The sequence below is a fragment of the Chenopodium album genome, chromosome 21, assembly GCF_948465745.1.
Source record: "Chenopodium album chromosome 21, dcCheAlbu1.1, whole genome shotgun sequence".
Taxonomy (NCBI): Eukaryota; Viridiplantae; Streptophyta; class Magnoliopsida; order Caryophyllales; family Amaranthaceae; genus Chenopodium; species Chenopodium album.
In genome coordinates, this window is record NC_137854.1 from 890,839 (window position 1) to 909,400 (window position 18,562).

General features: G+C 34.1%; 2 protein-coding genes across 4 annotated transcripts; both read left to right on the top strand.

The window, feature by feature from the left end:
• The first annotated feature begins 818 nt into the window (after positions 1-818).
• LOC145601284 (uncharacterized) lies at positions 819-13,083 on the top strand. Of its 3 annotated transcripts, none has more exons than XM_081657273.1 (26): positions 819-1,113; positions 1,234-1,395; positions 3,794-3,959; positions 4,101-4,217; positions 4,327-4,460; positions 4,541-4,700; positions 5,174-5,241; positions 5,912-6,019; positions 6,126-6,241; positions 7,669-7,843; positions 7,935-8,045; positions 8,124-8,202; positions 8,297-8,440; positions 8,540-8,653; positions 9,921-10,042; positions 10,195-10,277; positions 10,356-10,480; positions 10,581-10,695; positions 10,762-10,899; positions 11,378-11,474; positions 11,572-11,697; positions 11,820-11,912; positions 12,014-12,119; positions 12,252-12,394; positions 12,470-12,556; positions 12,647-13,083. In XM_081657273.1, the coding sequence occupies exons 1-26, from the start codon at positions 970-972 to the stop codon at positions 12,764-12,766; spliced, it is 3,153 nt and encodes a 1,050-aa protein (XP_081513399.1). In that variant the 5' UTR covers positions 819-969; the 3' UTR covers positions 12,767-13,083. The 3 variants fall into 3 exon arrangements, 2 of the variants coding, with proteins under 2 accessions (XP_081513399.1, XP_081513400.1); XM_081657274.1 differs by having other exon boundaries at positions 5,198-5,241; XR_014104373.1 differs by lacking the exons at positions 12,252-12,394; positions 12,470-12,556; positions 12,647-13,083 and having other exon boundaries at positions 11,831-11,912.
• A 1,226-nt stretch (positions 13,084-14,309) lies between these two features.
• Positions 14,310-18,314, top strand: LOC145602256 (ADP-ribosylation factor-like protein 2). The gene is made up of 5 exons (XM_081658433.1): positions 14,310-14,522; positions 14,616-14,726; positions 15,167-15,329; positions 17,305-17,385; positions 17,661-18,314. The coding sequence occupies exons 1-5, from the start codon at positions 14,458-14,460 to the stop codon at positions 17,796-17,798; spliced, it is 558 nt and encodes a 185-aa protein (XP_081514559.1). The 5' UTR covers positions 14,310-14,457; the 3' UTR covers positions 17,799-18,314.
• The last annotated feature ends 248 nt before the right edge of the window (positions 18,315-18,562 follow it).

Genomic DNA, 18,562 nt, shown 5'->3' on the forward strand with positions numbered 1-18,562 from the left:
GTTCTTGATCTTCCTACGATTTTGATCTGTCATTTGTGGGTAGAGAATACAAAAATCGGTCTTTTTATGGAATTAGAGAAAATTTTTGGTGGGATACATGTTCAGCGATGTTCTCATACTAACTTATCATGAGACATTAGAAGTCTTGGTAGTATTAATCTGATTATAAGATTGATTCTGGTTGCCAATTGCTATTGAATTACTCTGTTTTTGCATTATTATTGGGCATTGATTGTTGTAATAAAGAATTAAGCAATTTTTGTGATATTATATATTCGTACTTCGTATTTGTACTTCGCCTAGTCTTAATTAGCACTTCAATCATAGTATGAGTGCGTTGTTAATGTTTTGCGTGTTATTGTTGTCAAATTTCATTTAGAGAGACGATCATCAAATTTGTGTATTACTCTATTCTACTACGTATTATGTATGTGTTAGTTTTACAGATTTATAACTATCTAGTTAACCTTCCATATGTTCAACATATCAATTTACAAATCACATATTAAAATTTAATATCTCGATACGTCAAAATAATATTATAGGCAAACAAAACTAATATTTACCCTTAATGTCTTCCCCATGGACTAGCCTAAGTAGTTAGCAGACTTTAAAGTATTTTTTTTTTTTTTTTTTTTTTTTATCCTTGGTAAAAATGTTGACAAAATTTTGGTTAGCCAGTAGCCAGAAGAAGAAAACTCAACCCAACCCAAATGGCCCATAAAAATGGGCTTTCTTCATAACATTGGCCCATTAAAAATTCACTAATTTCCTCTTTTCCTTAATTTCTCTTGCCCTGCATTTCTACCTCAAAAAACACTCCTTTTTCTCTCTCCTCCCCTTCTCCCGCCTCTCTTCTAACCTGCAACTGTAATTCATATTCACTTTCCTTTCCGCCGCCGTCATCTTCTTTTCCGTCACCGTCAACCTCACCGCCGGTAAAACTCCGGCAAAAAACAACCGGTAAAAATGGCGGTTGAACCACTCGGACACAGAGTAAGCGACCTCATTAAGGACGTCACCTTTGAGCTTTCACCTTCATTTACTAAACTCGTTGATAACTTCGTTACTTCCATTAAAAATTTCATTGCCAAAATTCCTGAAGATTTCCAGGTTCTTCTCTCTCCTTTTTTTTTTTCTCTTTGATTCTCTATTCACTTCAATTTTTTAAACCCTAAACCCTGTTTTTTAATTTTGAATTATATTAATTCATATTTGTGCGAGTGATTTCAGGTTACTGCGAGTGAGGCGCCGGGTTTCGTGAGAGATGTAGGTGCTGATAAAGTGGATTTTAAATTCAAGAAGCCTAAATTTATTGAAATTGGTGGAAGTTATTCAATTGGTTGCATTGTGAAGCCTGAAGTTAATGTTGATATTCTAATTCGTTTGCCAAAGGTATTTCTGATTCTTATACTTATATTTAGCTGATTATGAATGTATACACATCCCTCTTTCCTGTGCATTTATCGTTAATGTTGATGTTTGAGTGCTAATTTTAATTGGTTAGACCTCAAAAAGTAAGAACTTGCCACGAATTTAATGGCTTCACTATGATTAAGATTACACTTTGAATCCTATGTGTGCATTAAGTACTTTGAATTATTGTACTTGATGTATGACAAATGCTTATTTGGAGGGGTTTTACTGAACACCTAACAATCAGTCACAGACTCACAGCTGATGCTCTTGTTGGGCAATTGAGGGATTGTTGATGAGTTGATTACATTCAAGTATTCAACAGGGAAAGACCCGGTCCACCTACCCTATAGAGCTTTAATTTGCAATTGAGGGATTGTTGATTACATTCAACAGGGAAATACCCGGTCGGATCTGCTCTATAGAGCTTTAATTTGCAATTGCTTGTATTCTCACTGAACACACAATTTAGAATTTCACAGTAACATAGTGGCTCAAAAATTGCGAAAATGTGATAATAACACCCATTTTTTTGGTGGATCCAACATATGGGTACTAAACTTGATTTTTAATGGTTTTTTATTAATTTTTTTTTTCCAAAAAAATTGTTTCTGGTCGTAAAGTGGGAAAAGAGAAAAAAATAGACATTATTGGAAAAAACTGGGAAAAGGTGTGTGTGTGTGTGTGTGTGTGTGTGTGGGGAGGGGGGATATTTAAAAAGATGGAATAAGGTTTGGAATAGGGGGATAGGTATTTTTGACACTTTGGGAGCTCCTGTTTGTGCGATTTTTGTGGTTAGGGAGTTGTTTGGCCCTTGCATAAGGTGATTGTGGGAAGGAAAAGCTGTTTGTGTTGTTGATAACAGAATAAGGTGATTATTTGCATAAGATTTGGTACTTGCATAATTTGTTCACATAATATAAGATGGTCTTATTAATTTTGCTTAAAAATTATAATATTTATTTATTTATAAGATAAAAGGGGAAGAATTGACGCAAAATAGAAATAATAATAAGTGAAAAATATGTGTGATTGTTTTTCTTCAGTAATGATTACGGTTGCCAACAACCATGAGATGAGGTTCCATTCCATTTCATTATGAAGTTATAAGTACTTTTCCATTACATAATCTTCCATTCATTCATTCCATCATAAATGAACCTTGTAAACAATCAAACCAAAGTTAACATTGAGTACAACGCCAATATACTACGTAGTACATCATAAACAACTCATATTATTTAGTGATGTTATGGTAATTAATGAATTCGGGGATAGTTGGTGACTTAATGTAGATGATGGATTCCCAACACCTTAATAAAACTTCCGCATGCCTGTTATCTCTTGCATTTTCTCACTATCAATGCAACATAACATAATTCATAGCTGAACCATGCTCATTCTCGGGACTTCAAGACCTTTTGGTAGGGTTGTTATGGTTCCAAATCACTATATGTGACCTTGGGGACATCCCACACATTCACTTTAAAACGGTTTTTTTTTTTTTTTTTATTTTTTTCCCAACAAAAATTGTTTCAGGTCGAATAGTGGGAAAAGGGAATAAAATAGACATTATTGGAAAAACTGAGAAAAGGTGGGGGGGATATTCCGAAAGATGGAATAAGGTTTGGAATATGGTAAAAAAAATAGACTTTGAATTTTAGTTATTAATTTTTTTTACTTGGATTTGTTACGAAAGTGTAAATTTTAATCTTTAGAGCTGGGCAATTTTCAACTTTATCGGAACGGAAAGGAAATATTTTGTGGTGCTTACTATAGATCCCATGATACATCGAGAGTCCGTTTAGGCGGTTAGAACCTTTCGCTTTTTTTTTTTGAAACAACCCACAAAGGGGCGCAACTACTCATTCATCAAAGAAATATCATCAGAACCTTTCACTTTTCCTTTAAACTATCAATTTAGCTGTTTATGTATACACCTCCCGTAATTAACTCAATGCCACCACGGGCCTTTATGTGACTTACTAGTGGCCGTATATGGCTCTAAAACTATTGTATGATCTCGGGATGCATCCCTTACCATCCCTAAATTTTTTGACACCCGCCCCAAAACCTCTTAAAATGGTTCGATTTCGTGTATTATTAACTACAATTTTGGATAGTTTTCGACTTTCCCAGAGCAGAAGAAAAAAGAGGGCGGGATGTTTCTAATGGACCCTACTACACCCCAAGAGGCCATTTTGGTGTTAGGAACACTTCACTTTGCCTTTAAACTGTCTGTTTAGCCCTTTACGTACGCACCTCCCTTCACTAATTTAAGGCTGCCACTAGCATATGCACCTTGTGTCTGTTAAATTTTATGCTTGCTGGACTAAAAAAGGTGTATTTATTACTAATATATACCGTGTCTTGGCAGGATTGTTTTCTTGAAAAAGACTATTTAAATCACCGGTATCATGCCAAAAGGTTCCTTTATCTTTGTGTTATCAAGAAGTACCTGGAGTCCTCTGCAATAGTAAGCAAGATTGAATGGGCTTGTCTCCAAAATGAGGCTCGAAAACCTATATTGGTCATATATCCAGGTTTGTCAGCTTCTAATGTATGCTCTTTTAACAAGTTTCCTCATTAATTGCCAATCATCTTGATTGTTAGTATCAGGGTTTCTACAAATGATTTTTTGGGTTGGCTTATTTTCTGACACAGAAGCTCTTTTGTCCATTTAGCTTCTGAAGTTGCCAATATACCTGGGTTTTCTATTAGTATAATCCCTACTGCCTCGTCCTTATTTAGCATCCCCAAGTTGAATTTGACAAGGAATAACGTGCGTGCTCAGAGCCAAGGTAAGGAGAAATATCATTTTCTTACTATTTATGGACAATTGACTTCTTAGAATATAGAATAGAGCTTGTTTATTCTCCAGATGGAGTTACTTTGTTTGTGATTTATCAGATGGTAGTTTGTTACCTACACCAAAATATAACAGCAGCATATTGGAGGATATGTTTATTGAAGATTTTGCAGAATTAATCAAAGAAAAGTTTCTTGACTGGGAGGAACTTGGAAAAGCTTTGGTTCTAATGAAGGTGTAAATTTGATTGTCATTTTCCTTTGTCCCTAATGTTTTGACAAGTCTGACGTTGAAAAATCTGGTTTGGTACCACAGGTTTGGGCACGTCAAAGAAGTTCAATATACAGTTATGATTGCCTGAATGGTTATCTTATGGCTGTCATAATGTCCTATCTTGCTGCAAATAGAGTCGGTGGATTTTTTAACAAGTCAATGAATGCCATGCAAATTTTTCGTGTAACTCTGGACTTCATTGGTATGTTACTTAACCTATATAGATATAATGGATATTGATGATTTTCAACTCAGTGCCATTTTTGACATGGGTTATTTACACTGTTCTTTTCCCCTTCCGGCCGTTTCAATTCTTTTTGTGTATTTGTCTTGTTTGCTGTCTTATGCATGTGAATTAACCATTGGAATTTTGTGGGCTTTGATCCACGGATCATGTATAATTGTTTATAAATTTTGATGAGAGCAAAATTTTGGTCTTAGATTCATAGTCCATCAGGGATATCTCTGTTTTCTATTATGATATTTTGTCATGACTCTCAAGGCTGTTTACGAAGCTTTGAAAAAGGTGTATCTATTCTAGAGTTGGTTAAATCAATGGTTAAGAAGCTTTGAAAAATGCTAGTTTTCTTTCATCTAGTATCTGCTTTGCTATCTTAACTTTTTTTGCTTGCTAGATTTTGTATTCTAAGTTTAACATGCTTATCTTGATTTCAGCTAATTCAAAATCATGGGAGAAAGGCTTACTTTTACAGTCCCATGGGAGTCGCCAGATTTCAAAAGAGGTGAAGCACATTAAATATTAAAACTTCTCATAAGCATCAACTAAGTTATGCATTGCTAAAGTGTGAATGCGTCATGCTGCTTCCTAAAATCTATAGAATTTCATAAGCTTAAGCTAGATTACTATCAGTTCAAAATTCCAAGACATATTTCAACCATGATCTAATTAATAGCATTTTCAAAGATCGATAAACCTATTATACTTGTGACAACACTCCTTGATACTTCCTCCGTTTTTTTAATTGCAACGTTGGGGATTTCATGCTTGCCAATGCACATTTTATAACTTAACTATCTTAATTTGTGTTGTAAAAATTATAAAAGTTTATAATATGAAAGTATATTTCGGTACGAATCTAACAAGATATGAATATATTTTTTTCACATGTAAACTAAAAAAGACGATCAAAGGAGTGTGTGTGAATAGTGTAATATTCCAAATGTTGAGATTAAAAAAAGAAACAGAGGAAGTATCTATCTAATAGTAAGACAACTGTCCCCTTAGTATAGTTTGTGAAGATTATTTGGTTTACTGGCCCTGAAAGATGTAATTTATCTATTTTGTTTCAATAAGTATCAAACTCAAATTATGTTTGTGACCCTGCTTTAAGTAATGTTTCTTTGAAAATCTGATACAATCCTTTTCAATTTGAACAATGTTTGTTGATCTAGGAATTGAAGGAAAGAAAGCAATGTTTGAGGTCATATCCTGTAGTCATATGTGATCATTCCGCAAACTTTAATTTGGCCTTCCGGATATCTAAGAGCAGCTTTCTTGAGGTATTTTGGCCATTTTTTTATTTTATTTATTTTCTCTTCTCCCTTGATGTGGTGAATTTCTTACAGTCAAGTCTTCTTTGACGATGGATTTTGTTTTTGCATGCAGCTTCAAGCGGAGGCTGCTTTGACACTTGACTGTATTCAAAAATGTCAAGATAATGGATTTGAAGAAGTATTTTTGACTAAATCTGACTTTGCTGCTAAATATGACTATTGTGTGAGGTAAGGTTTTAATTTAAATCTTTTAGCTACATAAATGAGATTTTAAGTCCTTAAAATCAAAGTCTGTTATAAATTATCATATTTACAGACTGAATTCAGGGATTAGTGCAAGAATAAAGTAACTAGGAGTGTGATTGACTAAAACTAATTACTGCCAAGTAAATGATAATTCCACTTTCCAAAGGTAGATTCTCTCCCAAGAAACTTTCTCTCTCTACACTTCACAATATTCAGCATTATAATCTCTCCCAATCTACTTTTATATTAAACGTTATATCTATTACTTACTCACATATCTTCCTATTCATGATACAATTAGCAAAATTGCTCTCCCTATTATGCCTTCCCAAAATACCAGTTTGTAGCAAAGTCATATAACTAATGTGCTTTTAACGTGTCTTCAAAATTATTTTACTTTTGTCGTCGTACAAGTCTATGGACAAAACCATTTACTCAGCTGCCCGTCTTGTTCTAGGAAACAGGTGCATCACCAGTCATTAGATGGTCTTGGAAGTCACTTTGTCTAGTTCTTACTTACAGTTTTTGCGCATTATATTATGGATGTGAATAACCTATATGTAATAATATAGTTTTAACAAGCTCATGTGGTGGCATCCATCTCACTAATTTATAAAATGAAAACTTTGTTTTAATGAAACTGGTCTCTAATGATCAAATCTGATAAATACTTATTTAAATTTGATTTTGACTTGCTCTTTCCACCCCCTTTTATCTTTAATTGATTTGCTAAATTTTCCTTTTTGAGGTGTCTCTTTTGTGTTAATGTTTTTCTTTTATCTCTTTACTTTTTCACTCTTCCTAAATGTTTTTGCCCAATCCCTTTTTGCATCTAAGAGGGGACACGGGAAGTGTATAATCTGTTTACAGTACTTCCTCTAAATTTTGTAGTTGATCCATGTTTGATACTTACACTGTTCACATACCTCCCTTGTCCATATCTATTTACTAGTGTGTAATATCATTTTTATATTATATATAAATTTTTTAATATTTGTCTCAATGTACAGTTTCAGATAATCAAAATTTATATTTGTTTACTACTTTTAAATTATTGATGATCTTATTTATATGTAGGCAAATGTGTCCAATCAAATGAAACAACTTAAAAAAATAAAATAAATTAAAGAGGAAGTGTTATTTTTAGAAGTTGAACAGAACACGGCCCTACTTATTTACGACATTTATTTTCTTAAAAAAGTTGAACAGAACATGGCCCACTTATTTACGACATTTCTTTTCTTAAAAATAATTTGATTTCTTAAAATTTTTTTTGTTTAGAAATTTCACTAGGGTACTTTATATAGTTCTTGAATGCCTGTTCTTTATCCACCTTGCCTCATCCATGGGAAGATTGTTTTGCTGTTTTCTACAAGACTGTAATTATCTCATTTTTTGTGCTATGTTAGGTTGAACTTGAAGGGAAATAGTGGCGTCTTCGCATCTGATTATGTAGCTGATGATGAATGTTGGAGGTTATATGAGCAGAAGGTGCATTCTCTTTTATGCCAGGGCTTGAATGACAGAGCAAAGTCCATTCGTGTCATTTGGAGAAACTGGTCCAGCAATTGCCGTATTGAAGATGTAAGGAATCCAAGTTTTGGATTTGGTCTTTCCTTACACATAACAGTTGTTTTCTCCCGATAACAACTTAGTTTGTACTGTTTTTTTGTAGGGGTTCTCATCACTTGATAATGAACCATTGCTCATTGGTGTTACTTTGAGTAATCTGGAGAAAGCTCTTAGACTGGTTGATAAAGGCCCTAACCCAGAGCATAAAGAAGAGGTAACTAGTCTTGCCATTGTGATTTCAAATCCTTCTTTGCTCTTCTGCTTTTCTAGTGACTCATATAATTTCAATTAGGTTGCCAAATTTCGTAAGTTTTGGGGAGATAAGTCTGAGTTTCGGAGATTTAGTGATGGTACCATTGGAGAATGTGTTGGTGAGTCATTATTTATAATGCACTTTGTTAATTGTTACATTGAGTTAAAATATGTCAAGATGATTTAATTATTCTACTTGATCCTATTAAATAGTGTGGGAGTACAAGCAGTGGGAGAAGCATCTTATTGTGAAGAGGATTGTTGAGCATGTATTATCACGGCATCTATCTCTGTCAATCAAAAATGTAGTTGTTAGTGCAGATCAACTGGATTTTTCTCTCTGCAATGGCGGTGCAGGTATCATAATGATCTCTGGCTTTAACTTGATTATTTTTTTTCAGCTCCAATTTATCCTTTCTCTCCTTTTCCAAAGTATGACATCTTTAACATTTACAGATCCTATATCATTTACTGGAGGCTTGCTTGAAGCATACGAAGCTTTAGCTAAGCGCTTGCGCCTTTTGGATGATATTCCTTTGAAGATATCTAGTGTCCAACCCTTAGATTCAGGTTTTATCTCACTCAAAGTCTCAAGTGTTTTCTTTTTGGCTGCTAAACAGAAGTCAATAGTTTACTTCAGAATTAATGTTTTTTTTTTTTTTCCTTCTAGATTCTCCTAAAATTTTCTGCCATCAAATTACATTTCCTTTCTATTTTGTTTTGGTGATCATACTGTTACTCTGAATCTTTATGTAATGGGTCTTCAGGTCATATTGCATTGGTTAGGGGCGAGTGGAGAAGAATGATTTATGTGATTCATGGGGATGATATCTTTGTCTATGACCTTTATGGCCCTATGTAGCTGATCCCAAGCCTTTTAGGGCAAGGTTCTGATATTGCTATTGTAACTTGTAAGACCTGGAAAGAATCAACAGAACCCCACCTGACCCAAAATAGTGGATTTTGACCAAAATTTTGTGATCATCCATTTAATCCAAACCGAACAACATGGAATATATTGGATTGAACTTGTTCTAATGTGTGTATTCCTTAGTGACCCAAAAACCATTGTATCTAATGTAGTGGAATGAAATTATGAGAACTTTCTTGCACAAAATACCTTCAGTTGTTGCCATCTCAGGGTTCAGCATGGTTTCAGTTGGAATCAGACCATTATTTTTGTTTGGATTTATGCCATTTGGCTATAAATAACTGTTTATGATAGTCTTTTTTTGGCATTTATGTTGTGTATCTTGTCGAGACTTGGTTATACACATACATATCACATTAAAAAGTTAAAGTAGAAAGAGCTTCAATTTCCGTTGAATCCTTGGGTCAACCTGAAACTTAAGCTTTGGGTCATAAACAAACATTGTTTATGGTTTCCTTGTCAATTCTGTGACCTTGTTTGCTTTTCCAAGAACTTAATTATATGATTCGTACAGGTCCTGATATTGAGAATAACCATAGAATTTCTAAATGTTTTGTTTTTACTGTTTTTCTTTGCATCTTATAATTGCATGGCTCTCTGAATTACTTACGAAGGAAAAAAAATTATTATTTTTGAAATTATATGTGACTGGCTTAACTGTTTCAGTATGCCAAGAAAATATAGGACTTGGAAGGAACTAGGAGTTTCCTTGGGCCAATATTGTGTTTCACTGGCTCTGGTTCATCCAACAGCTTAATTCAACTTGCATATTGCTTCATTAACCATATGCATATGCTAATGATTCAACTTAATGCATTATTTTTTTTTTCTTTGGAGTTTTAAGTGCTCTGGCTGTTGGTTGTGCATTAATTGTGATTTATTATTAATTTGTATGTTTGAATACAGCTTTCAGGTTCACTTCTGTTTTCCCTCCTGAGCCTCATCCTTTGGCTGGAGATAAAACCTTCATATCAAGATCGGTGAAGGTTGCCGCTACCTGTGTACAGCCGGTGGAAGTTTTGATTCAGGTAGCATATCTACAATCTAGTCTTTGACTTGATATCTCACCATTGCCTGTGTTATGATACTTTGCAATGAATTTTTATTTATTTACTTTATTTGTGATTCTTTGCTTGATTTTTCTTTATATCTTGTTTAAATGTTTTTTTTTTTTTTTTAGTTGGAGGGATCAGGAAATTGGCCAATGGATGAATTGGCCACTGAAAAGACTAAATCTGCCTTCCTTCTAAAGATTGGAGATAGGTAAAAATTGTTGTGAGTATTATATTAAGGTTATCAATCTCTATGTTTTAACTGATTGTCAACCTTCCTTTTTGGCAGTCTTCAAAATAAGTGGGGTGTGAGCTGCATTGCCACAGAAGATGATGTGGATGTATTGCAATCCGGATATGCTTTTCGGCTCAAAATTTTACATGAGAGGGGTCTGACTTTGGTGAAAGGAGAGAGTGAGTGATAATAAATTAATAAGCTGATACTTTTTGCCTTGTGGTTTCTTGATTCTAGATTTTACCGTTGACTAAACAAGGATAGCAATAATGTTTGTAGGAAATCAAGTCAAGCGGGTGTCTTCAATTGACAGGAAATTATTTATTCAAAGCCAGCATTCTAGCATGATAAATGGTCTACAAGGGCGGTGTCCCATTTATGGTCCAGTAGTCAGGTATAACTTTCTTGCATATCTCTTGTTTGATCTTCCAGTGAAACTAATGTGTACCGAATTGTGAAGGCTTGCAAAACGATGGGCTGCTTCACACCTCTTCTCTGCATGCTTGGGAAGTGAAGCTATTGAGCTCTTGGTAGCTCATATATTTCTAAACTTCAAACCATTTTATGCTCCTAACTCAAGGATTACCGGCTTTTTGAGGTTAGATTTCTTCTGTACCTATAAACGAATTTCTTACCTTAAATATTACCTCTGGGTGTGTATTGGTAATCCTGTTTTAGTAATGATGTTGGAATAAAGGTCTGCTTGATTCATCTTGATTGATCATATCTCATTGCAATGATTGCATTTTGTGGCAAATACAATATAGTGGCTCGAACAACTAGACATGCATGAATTCTTGAGTGTGCTTGTGTAAATGGATTCAATTTGAAGTATTGTGCACTTTCAGCCTAGAAGCCAAAAGGTTCCATCTAATGTCTAGGTTGTATCACCGCATTGTAATTCATTGTAAGGTTTTTCAGTCTCTCGCCGTGATAATGTGCCGCAACAGTTGTAAAATCTTCTCTATTTATCATGTTACCTCATTATATACCAAAATTGAGTTCCCTTCCAATTTCTCTATCAGCTGTCTTAATTAAGCTTTCGTTTGACACTTATATATGTTTTCACTTTTCAGGTTCTTGAGATTGTTATCAGAGTATGATTGGAAATTCTCTCCTTTGGTTGTTGATATAAATGGCGACATGACTGCTGATATTGTGACAGAGATCAAGGTACGGTTCGAAAATAGGAAGTTTATTTGCTTTGTCAAATCTCAAAATTTACTTAACCTGTAACAACCATGGATTTGTTACCTTATATTGCTTACAGGAGAACTTTATGTCAAGTAGAAAAGCTCATGAAGGAAGTACTAGTGAAGTTAGTCCTGCAATGTTTTTGGCTACAACTTATGATACATCCTCTGAAGCTTGGACATCCTTTTCACCAAAACCCCTGGTGAGTATTGCATTCAAACCATTCTTACAAGTACAAGTTAATAATAAATTCTCCAGTTCTCTGTAATGATGATCCTTAATTCAGCGTACAATTTATTGATGCTGTTGATTTTGATGTATAAGGAACTTAAAAGGTTGGTTGCCTATGCTCGGAGCAGTGCTAATCTTTTGACTAGACTTGTAGAGCAAGATCTATATGATTCTCGTGGATGGGAGGTGAGAATGGAATTATTATCTATTCCTTTTTTTTTTGATATATAAATAATTCATAATTTCTCAATACATGTGAATTATTCACTCTCTTTGTTGTATCACAGTGCCTTTTCCGGACTCCTTTAAACAACTATGATGCCGTGGTTCTTCTGCACAGAGACAGATTGGCATATCCACAACGTCTCCTTTTTCCGTCTGAGGTTAAAGAAGGTATCCTGTGTTTTATTATATAGGGCTAGTACCATGCTACCAACTTTTCTTTCATAATTCTCTGCTTCTTGCTCCAATCTATGCGTCATTTTATCTGCCCTCTGTGTGATTCTGATGACAACAAATTCATAGGCAAGTACGTGGCTCGTGGAAATCCTAGCAATTATTTCTCGCCCGTTATTAGGCCCAAGGATTTGAAGGGAGGCTTGGATGTACTAAAATCAAAGATAATGGTGGATTTTGATCCTCTACAGTGTTACCTTGTGGATCTGCAGGTAATTTGTTTTGTTTCTTTACTTGTAATTTGATCTATTTTTGCGGTTACTCATCACCCATTAATATCTGGACAGGGAGGATTTCCAGACGCTTTCAGTCTGTGGTATGATTCTTTGGGTGGTGATGCTATTGGTTTAACGTGGAACAAATCTGAATCAAAGGTGTGGTTTAACATATTAGCACTAATGCTGCGAATTTATGCGAGTTTTTATTCAGATTTTTTGATGTATTTGTTATATCTCTAATTGCAGAAACGAGATCGTGAGGAAGATAGTAAAGATGCTTCTGATATTTTGAAAGCAGTTGGTGAAGCTGGTAAAGGATTTGTGAGGAGTGTCCATCTTCTAAAGGCTCCTAGGCTTTGTAATTAGGAATACTCTTGATCTCGAGTGCCCAATTGTGATATTGATTATACGAAAAGGTTTAGAACTACACAATTTTGCCAAATCTTTAGGGTTATGGCTTGCAATTTTGTACCATCTCAAAGAATATTATACTAGTATTTAGGCCCTTAAGCAAGTGAAGTGTAATGTTGATGAAATTAAATTAAGTGTAATTTTTTCTAGTTAAAAAAAAAAAAAATTACATGTATAAGCTGAGCATTTTGTGCCAACAATGTTCTTGCCGATGATTTGCAGCCTTGCTCTGTTGTACTTCTTGCTTAGTTCTGATGTGATGCTAATTACCAGGGATATAATATGAGAATCTTAATGTATTATCAATTGAAATTCATTCTTTTGATGGCATTGCAAATTGCATCACAATATTAATTGTTTTTTCAATTTTTTACATGTTAACCTAAGTAGAGATTGAGTCTAAAACTTTAAGAGGCAGAACAATTTCCTACCTGATTAATCCATGATCCGATTGATCTTCATATACCAATCGGACCCATTGACATACATATACTGAGTAAACTCTAAAATGTAATGTATGGTTGGTGCACCCGGGTGTACCATGCGCATGGTGCACCCGGTTAAAAAAAAAGGCGGAAAGAACATTAGGTGTACGAAAAAGAACATTTAGTTTCTTGAAAAAGAACATGTTTGTTTTTAACAAAGAACATGCATTACTAAAGAACATAAAGACATTACACAAAGAACATGATAAAAACTTTATTAAATTTCATGAAAAATAACACATTAACGTAAAAATTCTCTACCAAGGATTTCAGTTTCCCAAAAATAGTTTTTTCTCTCTCCAAAAATTTAACTTTCCATAATAATTTTATTTTTCTCTCTCTAAATTATTTTCAACTAAAAATAATTCAAGATTTCATTTTAAAATTACATTTCAAATTTCAAAATTTAAAATAACATAAAAGAACATAAGTTAATTTAAAGAACATACATTAAAGAACATACGTTAAAGAACATACGTTAAAGAACATAAGTTAAAGAACATACGTTAAAGAACTCATTACCTTAAAGAACATACGAGCCATCTTTTCAAAAAAAAAAAAAAAAAAAAAAAAGCCAAATTCAAAGAACATACGAACCAAAAAGAACATATTTTGTATTATTGAAAAACATGTTATCAAACACATATACTATGTATGTATGTTTGTCAAACACAAACATGTTCTTTTGCCAAACACAAGATGTTCTTTTTCAAACACTAGTATGCATGTTCTTTTTCAAACACTAGCATGTTCTTTTTCCAACGCTAGTATGTTCTTTTTTATTCCCATGTTCTTTAAAATATACCTAATGTTCTTCTCGGGTGCACTATACTATTTTCACTAAAATGTGACGTATTGGTATGATATTAGGACACATAATATGACACGAGACAATTATACGGTTTCCATAAAATGGATCCAATTTATACATTAGCAAAAAATACTCCGTATTTATTAATTTGAGAAAATAAGAAATGAATTCTTTTACTCGTATATTATTGCAGACACCAGAATACAAGACTTGAAGTAGGGAGATAGAGAACAACCCGAAATTTCTAAATTTCCCTCCAAACTCTTAACTCAGGTATTCTTTAGATCGATCGATTAATTCAAACAATACGTAAAATTGACAAAAATTCGTAGAAAGCAAATACAGAAGAAATGGGACTTCTGAGTATCATTCGCAAAATCAAGAGGAAAGAGAAAGAGATGCGAATTCTGATGGTGTATGCTTTCTCTTTCTTTCCATTTCCTTTTTACTCTACTTTAATTTAATTGCAATTTGAAATTTACGCTGATTAATTGATATGATTTTTCAGGGGGCTCGATAATTCTGGAAAAACTACCATCGTTCTTAAAATCAATGGCGAAGACACTTCTGTCATCAGTCCTACGCTTGGTTTCAATATCAAGACCATTTCCTACCAAAAGTATTTTCCATTTCCTCTTTTTTTTAATTTATTTTTAGATTGTTAGCAATTTATTTTTTTATTTTTATTTTTATTATTTTTAAAGTTCTTATAAATTGGATTCCAATGGTTTAGGTTTTCTGTATTTTTTGCAATTTTGATTTAATTATATATGATGTTTCTGTAAATGGGCATATTCATTGTTTAGCTTATTTTAATGGTGTTTGATTCTATAGTAGTGAATTTCACACCCTTTTATGCCTGATTGTAGTTGTGAGACCTAAGCAGTATGAAATAGTATAATAAGGTTTGAAGCTCTTCAATATGTAGCCCTGTTAGTCTCTCTGATCTGAAACTCTTAACGATCCTTGTTTGATAGCTGGGACTTAGTCTGCTGTTGTAATTGAGTTTTGTGAAGATGAGATTGACATAATGTCATTTTTTTATACAATCAATTGAAGGTATACACTTAATATATGGGATGTGGGTGGCCAGAAAACAATAAGGGCCTATTGGAGGAATTATTTTGAGCAGACGGATGGTTTGATTTGGGTAGTTGACAGTTCGGATCTTAGACGATTGGATGATTGCAGGAATGAGCTGCATAATCTACTGAAAGAAGAGGTATTGCTCATCTGCCTTAATCAATCTTCTTTATTGTGTATGCAACTTTGCATACAGTTTTCGACAGAGTTGAAAGAGCCTTTTTTGGGAATTTTGTAAAATTTGAATCGTGACTAAAAATGTCAAATATGTCACTTAACGTCTTTCTGGGTTTTTTTTTTTTAAACTAGTACTCACTCTATCATATGAAGGGCCTTCCATAGTGTTTCTTTTGTTGTGTATCGGTGAGGTTAACCATAAGTAGGAACCTCATTTGAGAATTCGATGTATTGTAGGAAATGTCATGATTATGGTCCGGTTAGATTAATAAGTTTCTTATATTAGTGGCGAATTTTTGTATATATATGTTGTTGGAATAAACTAATTTTTAGTAATCTAGAAATATCCTATATTGCCCTATATAGCTACCAGGCCATAGTGTTCCTTAAGGGTTTAAGGTTTATATCAGACCTCTTCAAAGAGATGCAGTTGATTTTTTCATGGAAGTAAGGAAAAACCATTGGATATAATGTGTTTTTTGATGTGTTTTGCACTCACTTCATCAAACCACTAATGTTTGTATAGGAATCTGTAACTCATACCAGTTTACTGCAGTCGCTATTGAATGAGGATTGCAAGTAGATGAATTTTTCATACACCGCATACACCTTATATTTAAATTACTACTAATTGTGCCTAAAAATATGACCAAGTTGTGTTTCTTTTGTTAATTTTAAAACTATTAATAAACTCCATGTGTTTGGTTATTCTGCAAGCTTGCTGGTAGGGCTGCACTCTTGTATTTTTAAAATCTTCAAGAAGTGTTAGGAGGCTATATTAATTAGACTGGAGGAAAAGGACTGGGTATAGTTGTCAACTTAAGATTTCACTGAGCTTTATCCCCACTTTCATGTTGTGTTCCACGTGCCACATTAAATCATTGTAGCTCATTAATACGTAGGCTGAAATGAAGAATATAATTGATATACTGAAGTGAGGAAGTGATTTATTAACATATTCATGAAGCATTGTTATTAGGTATCTTTGGCTTTGGCTGATAGTTGATGTCATTTCAATTTTTAACCACTAGCAATAGCTTGTGGTGCTTTCACTAGCTATACTTTTAAACATGCTTCTGTAATCCTGTGATCCTGTCAATGTTTTAGTTCTGTAATTTAAGAATGGCTGGTCTGCTAGAGCGGCACACTCAAAATGCTTTCGCCCCTGTGAAATGTTTTTGCCTTGCTTTAGTATATGATCACTTTGTTCAGTAATTCTGTGCATTTATGATCATTGTTGTTTTGTACTTTAGTGATCACCTTTACGAAGTAAAATACAAATAGTTTGACACAATTTTGGTGAAACTAATGTTTGAGTAAAGCAGCATTACAAGATTTACAACATGCTTTGAACTTCTGCCATCATCTATGTTACTTGGACTCGGGTACCCATGTCCGACACGGGTACGTGTCCAAGTGTCCGACTCGGCTATTTTGTGAAAAAATTCTATAATTTTCAACTAAAATGAAGTGTCCATGTGTCATACCCATGTCCGAGGGTCGAGGGTCCGACACGGGTACTTGAGATAAAATGAAGAGTCCGAGTAACATAGGCCATCATTTCATTTTGGATTCAAAGTGGGTTGGTGATATGATTAATCCCTTAAAGTAAGGGTGGTATATTTTGATATTGGGTTGTTCAGTTGTTGTGGTCCTGTGGCCTCTTCACAGCCACCTTAGCAACTTGTTAGATCACTAGTAGCCACTAGAACCCAAGAATTTTTTAATCAATGAAGTATAATGCCTCATAAACTTGTATTTTACTATGCTCATCTTTTATGCTGGCTGAATTGATCATCTGATTCCTGTGATTTCTCCATGTTTAGCTTTTTGGCGATCTTGCTTATCACTCTCTTTTCCCCAAACACATACACAAGGGAATAACAGCTGTTTGTGGCTTCTAGATCTGCAGGGTCTAACTGTGTGCTATTCTGCAGAGGCTATCTGGAGCATCTTTGTTGGTATTTGCAAATAAGCAGGATATACAAGGTGCGCTTTCACCTAATGAAGTTGCAAAGGTAAGGTTCCTTCATTCCTCCTTCAACAAAGAAGAGAATTGGAAACAGAGCAGAAAAAGAAAAGCATTGTGCTGTAATTTAAGAATTTTTTTTTTGATCTCTCTTGTAGTTTGTTGATTATGTATTGCTTCTTCTCTCCTTACCATTTATCTACACTCGCGGAGTATAAGAACTGTGGCCTTATGGATGATATGCTCTCTTTAATTGTATTTTAACTGTGATGGTCGCATGTTATCTTTTTCCAAGTAATAAAATGAAGCTCTTCCTTTGGTTAGGTGCTCAACTTGGATGCCATGGATAAGACACGACACTGGAAAATTGTGGGTTGCAGTGCATACACTGGAGAGGGGCTACTCGAGGGATTTGATTGGCTGGTTCAGGATATTGCCTCTAGGATCTATGTGCTTGACTGATGCTAGTCTTTGCTTCATGGTTCTTTGCTGACACAAATATATAGTTTATTGAAGTCAAGATTATGTAATCATCTGTTCTTATTTTGATGTATGGTCTTCTGGTTTTGTACGTACTTCACATGACTTCAACTTAATCTTCTCAAGTGCATCAGCTCAACTTAATCTAGTGCATCAGTGCCATTGGTTGAATGTGATTCAAAGGACTACACAATTTTGTTAAACATGAATGTCAGGGAGGATGTAGACATGGGACAGGTACCCTTAGCATCAGTTTGAGTATGATCCCCCTCTCCTCCAAGTCTTCAACCCCAAATATCTATCACCTGTAATACAAGGGTTTTGGGTTAGTTTTATATGCAAATTATGTAATGATGTGCCATGGATCGACATGTTTACAATCTTTATATGTAGTTTTTTGTACCTCATAGCCTCATAGGCGCCATTCTCTTAAACTATCTAATGGTGTGATATGGTGGTTGTCATGTTGAGTGACATGAATACATGATGGTTTACTTATTTTGTAAGACCATACGCAACTTTCAATTTTTTTTTATTTTTTTTATCATGAGCTTGATACATAGCCCACTATAATGTGACGTATTTGTTACACACAATAACACTATCGTCTAAAATAGATATTGAACTTATATTAATGAGCTTAAATCTAGTAAGATGTTTTAGCGAGTGTAAGAAAGCTGATAATTAACCGATATTTCCGAAATAAAACAGAAAATCACTTGCAATAAATTGATTAGCTATACAAT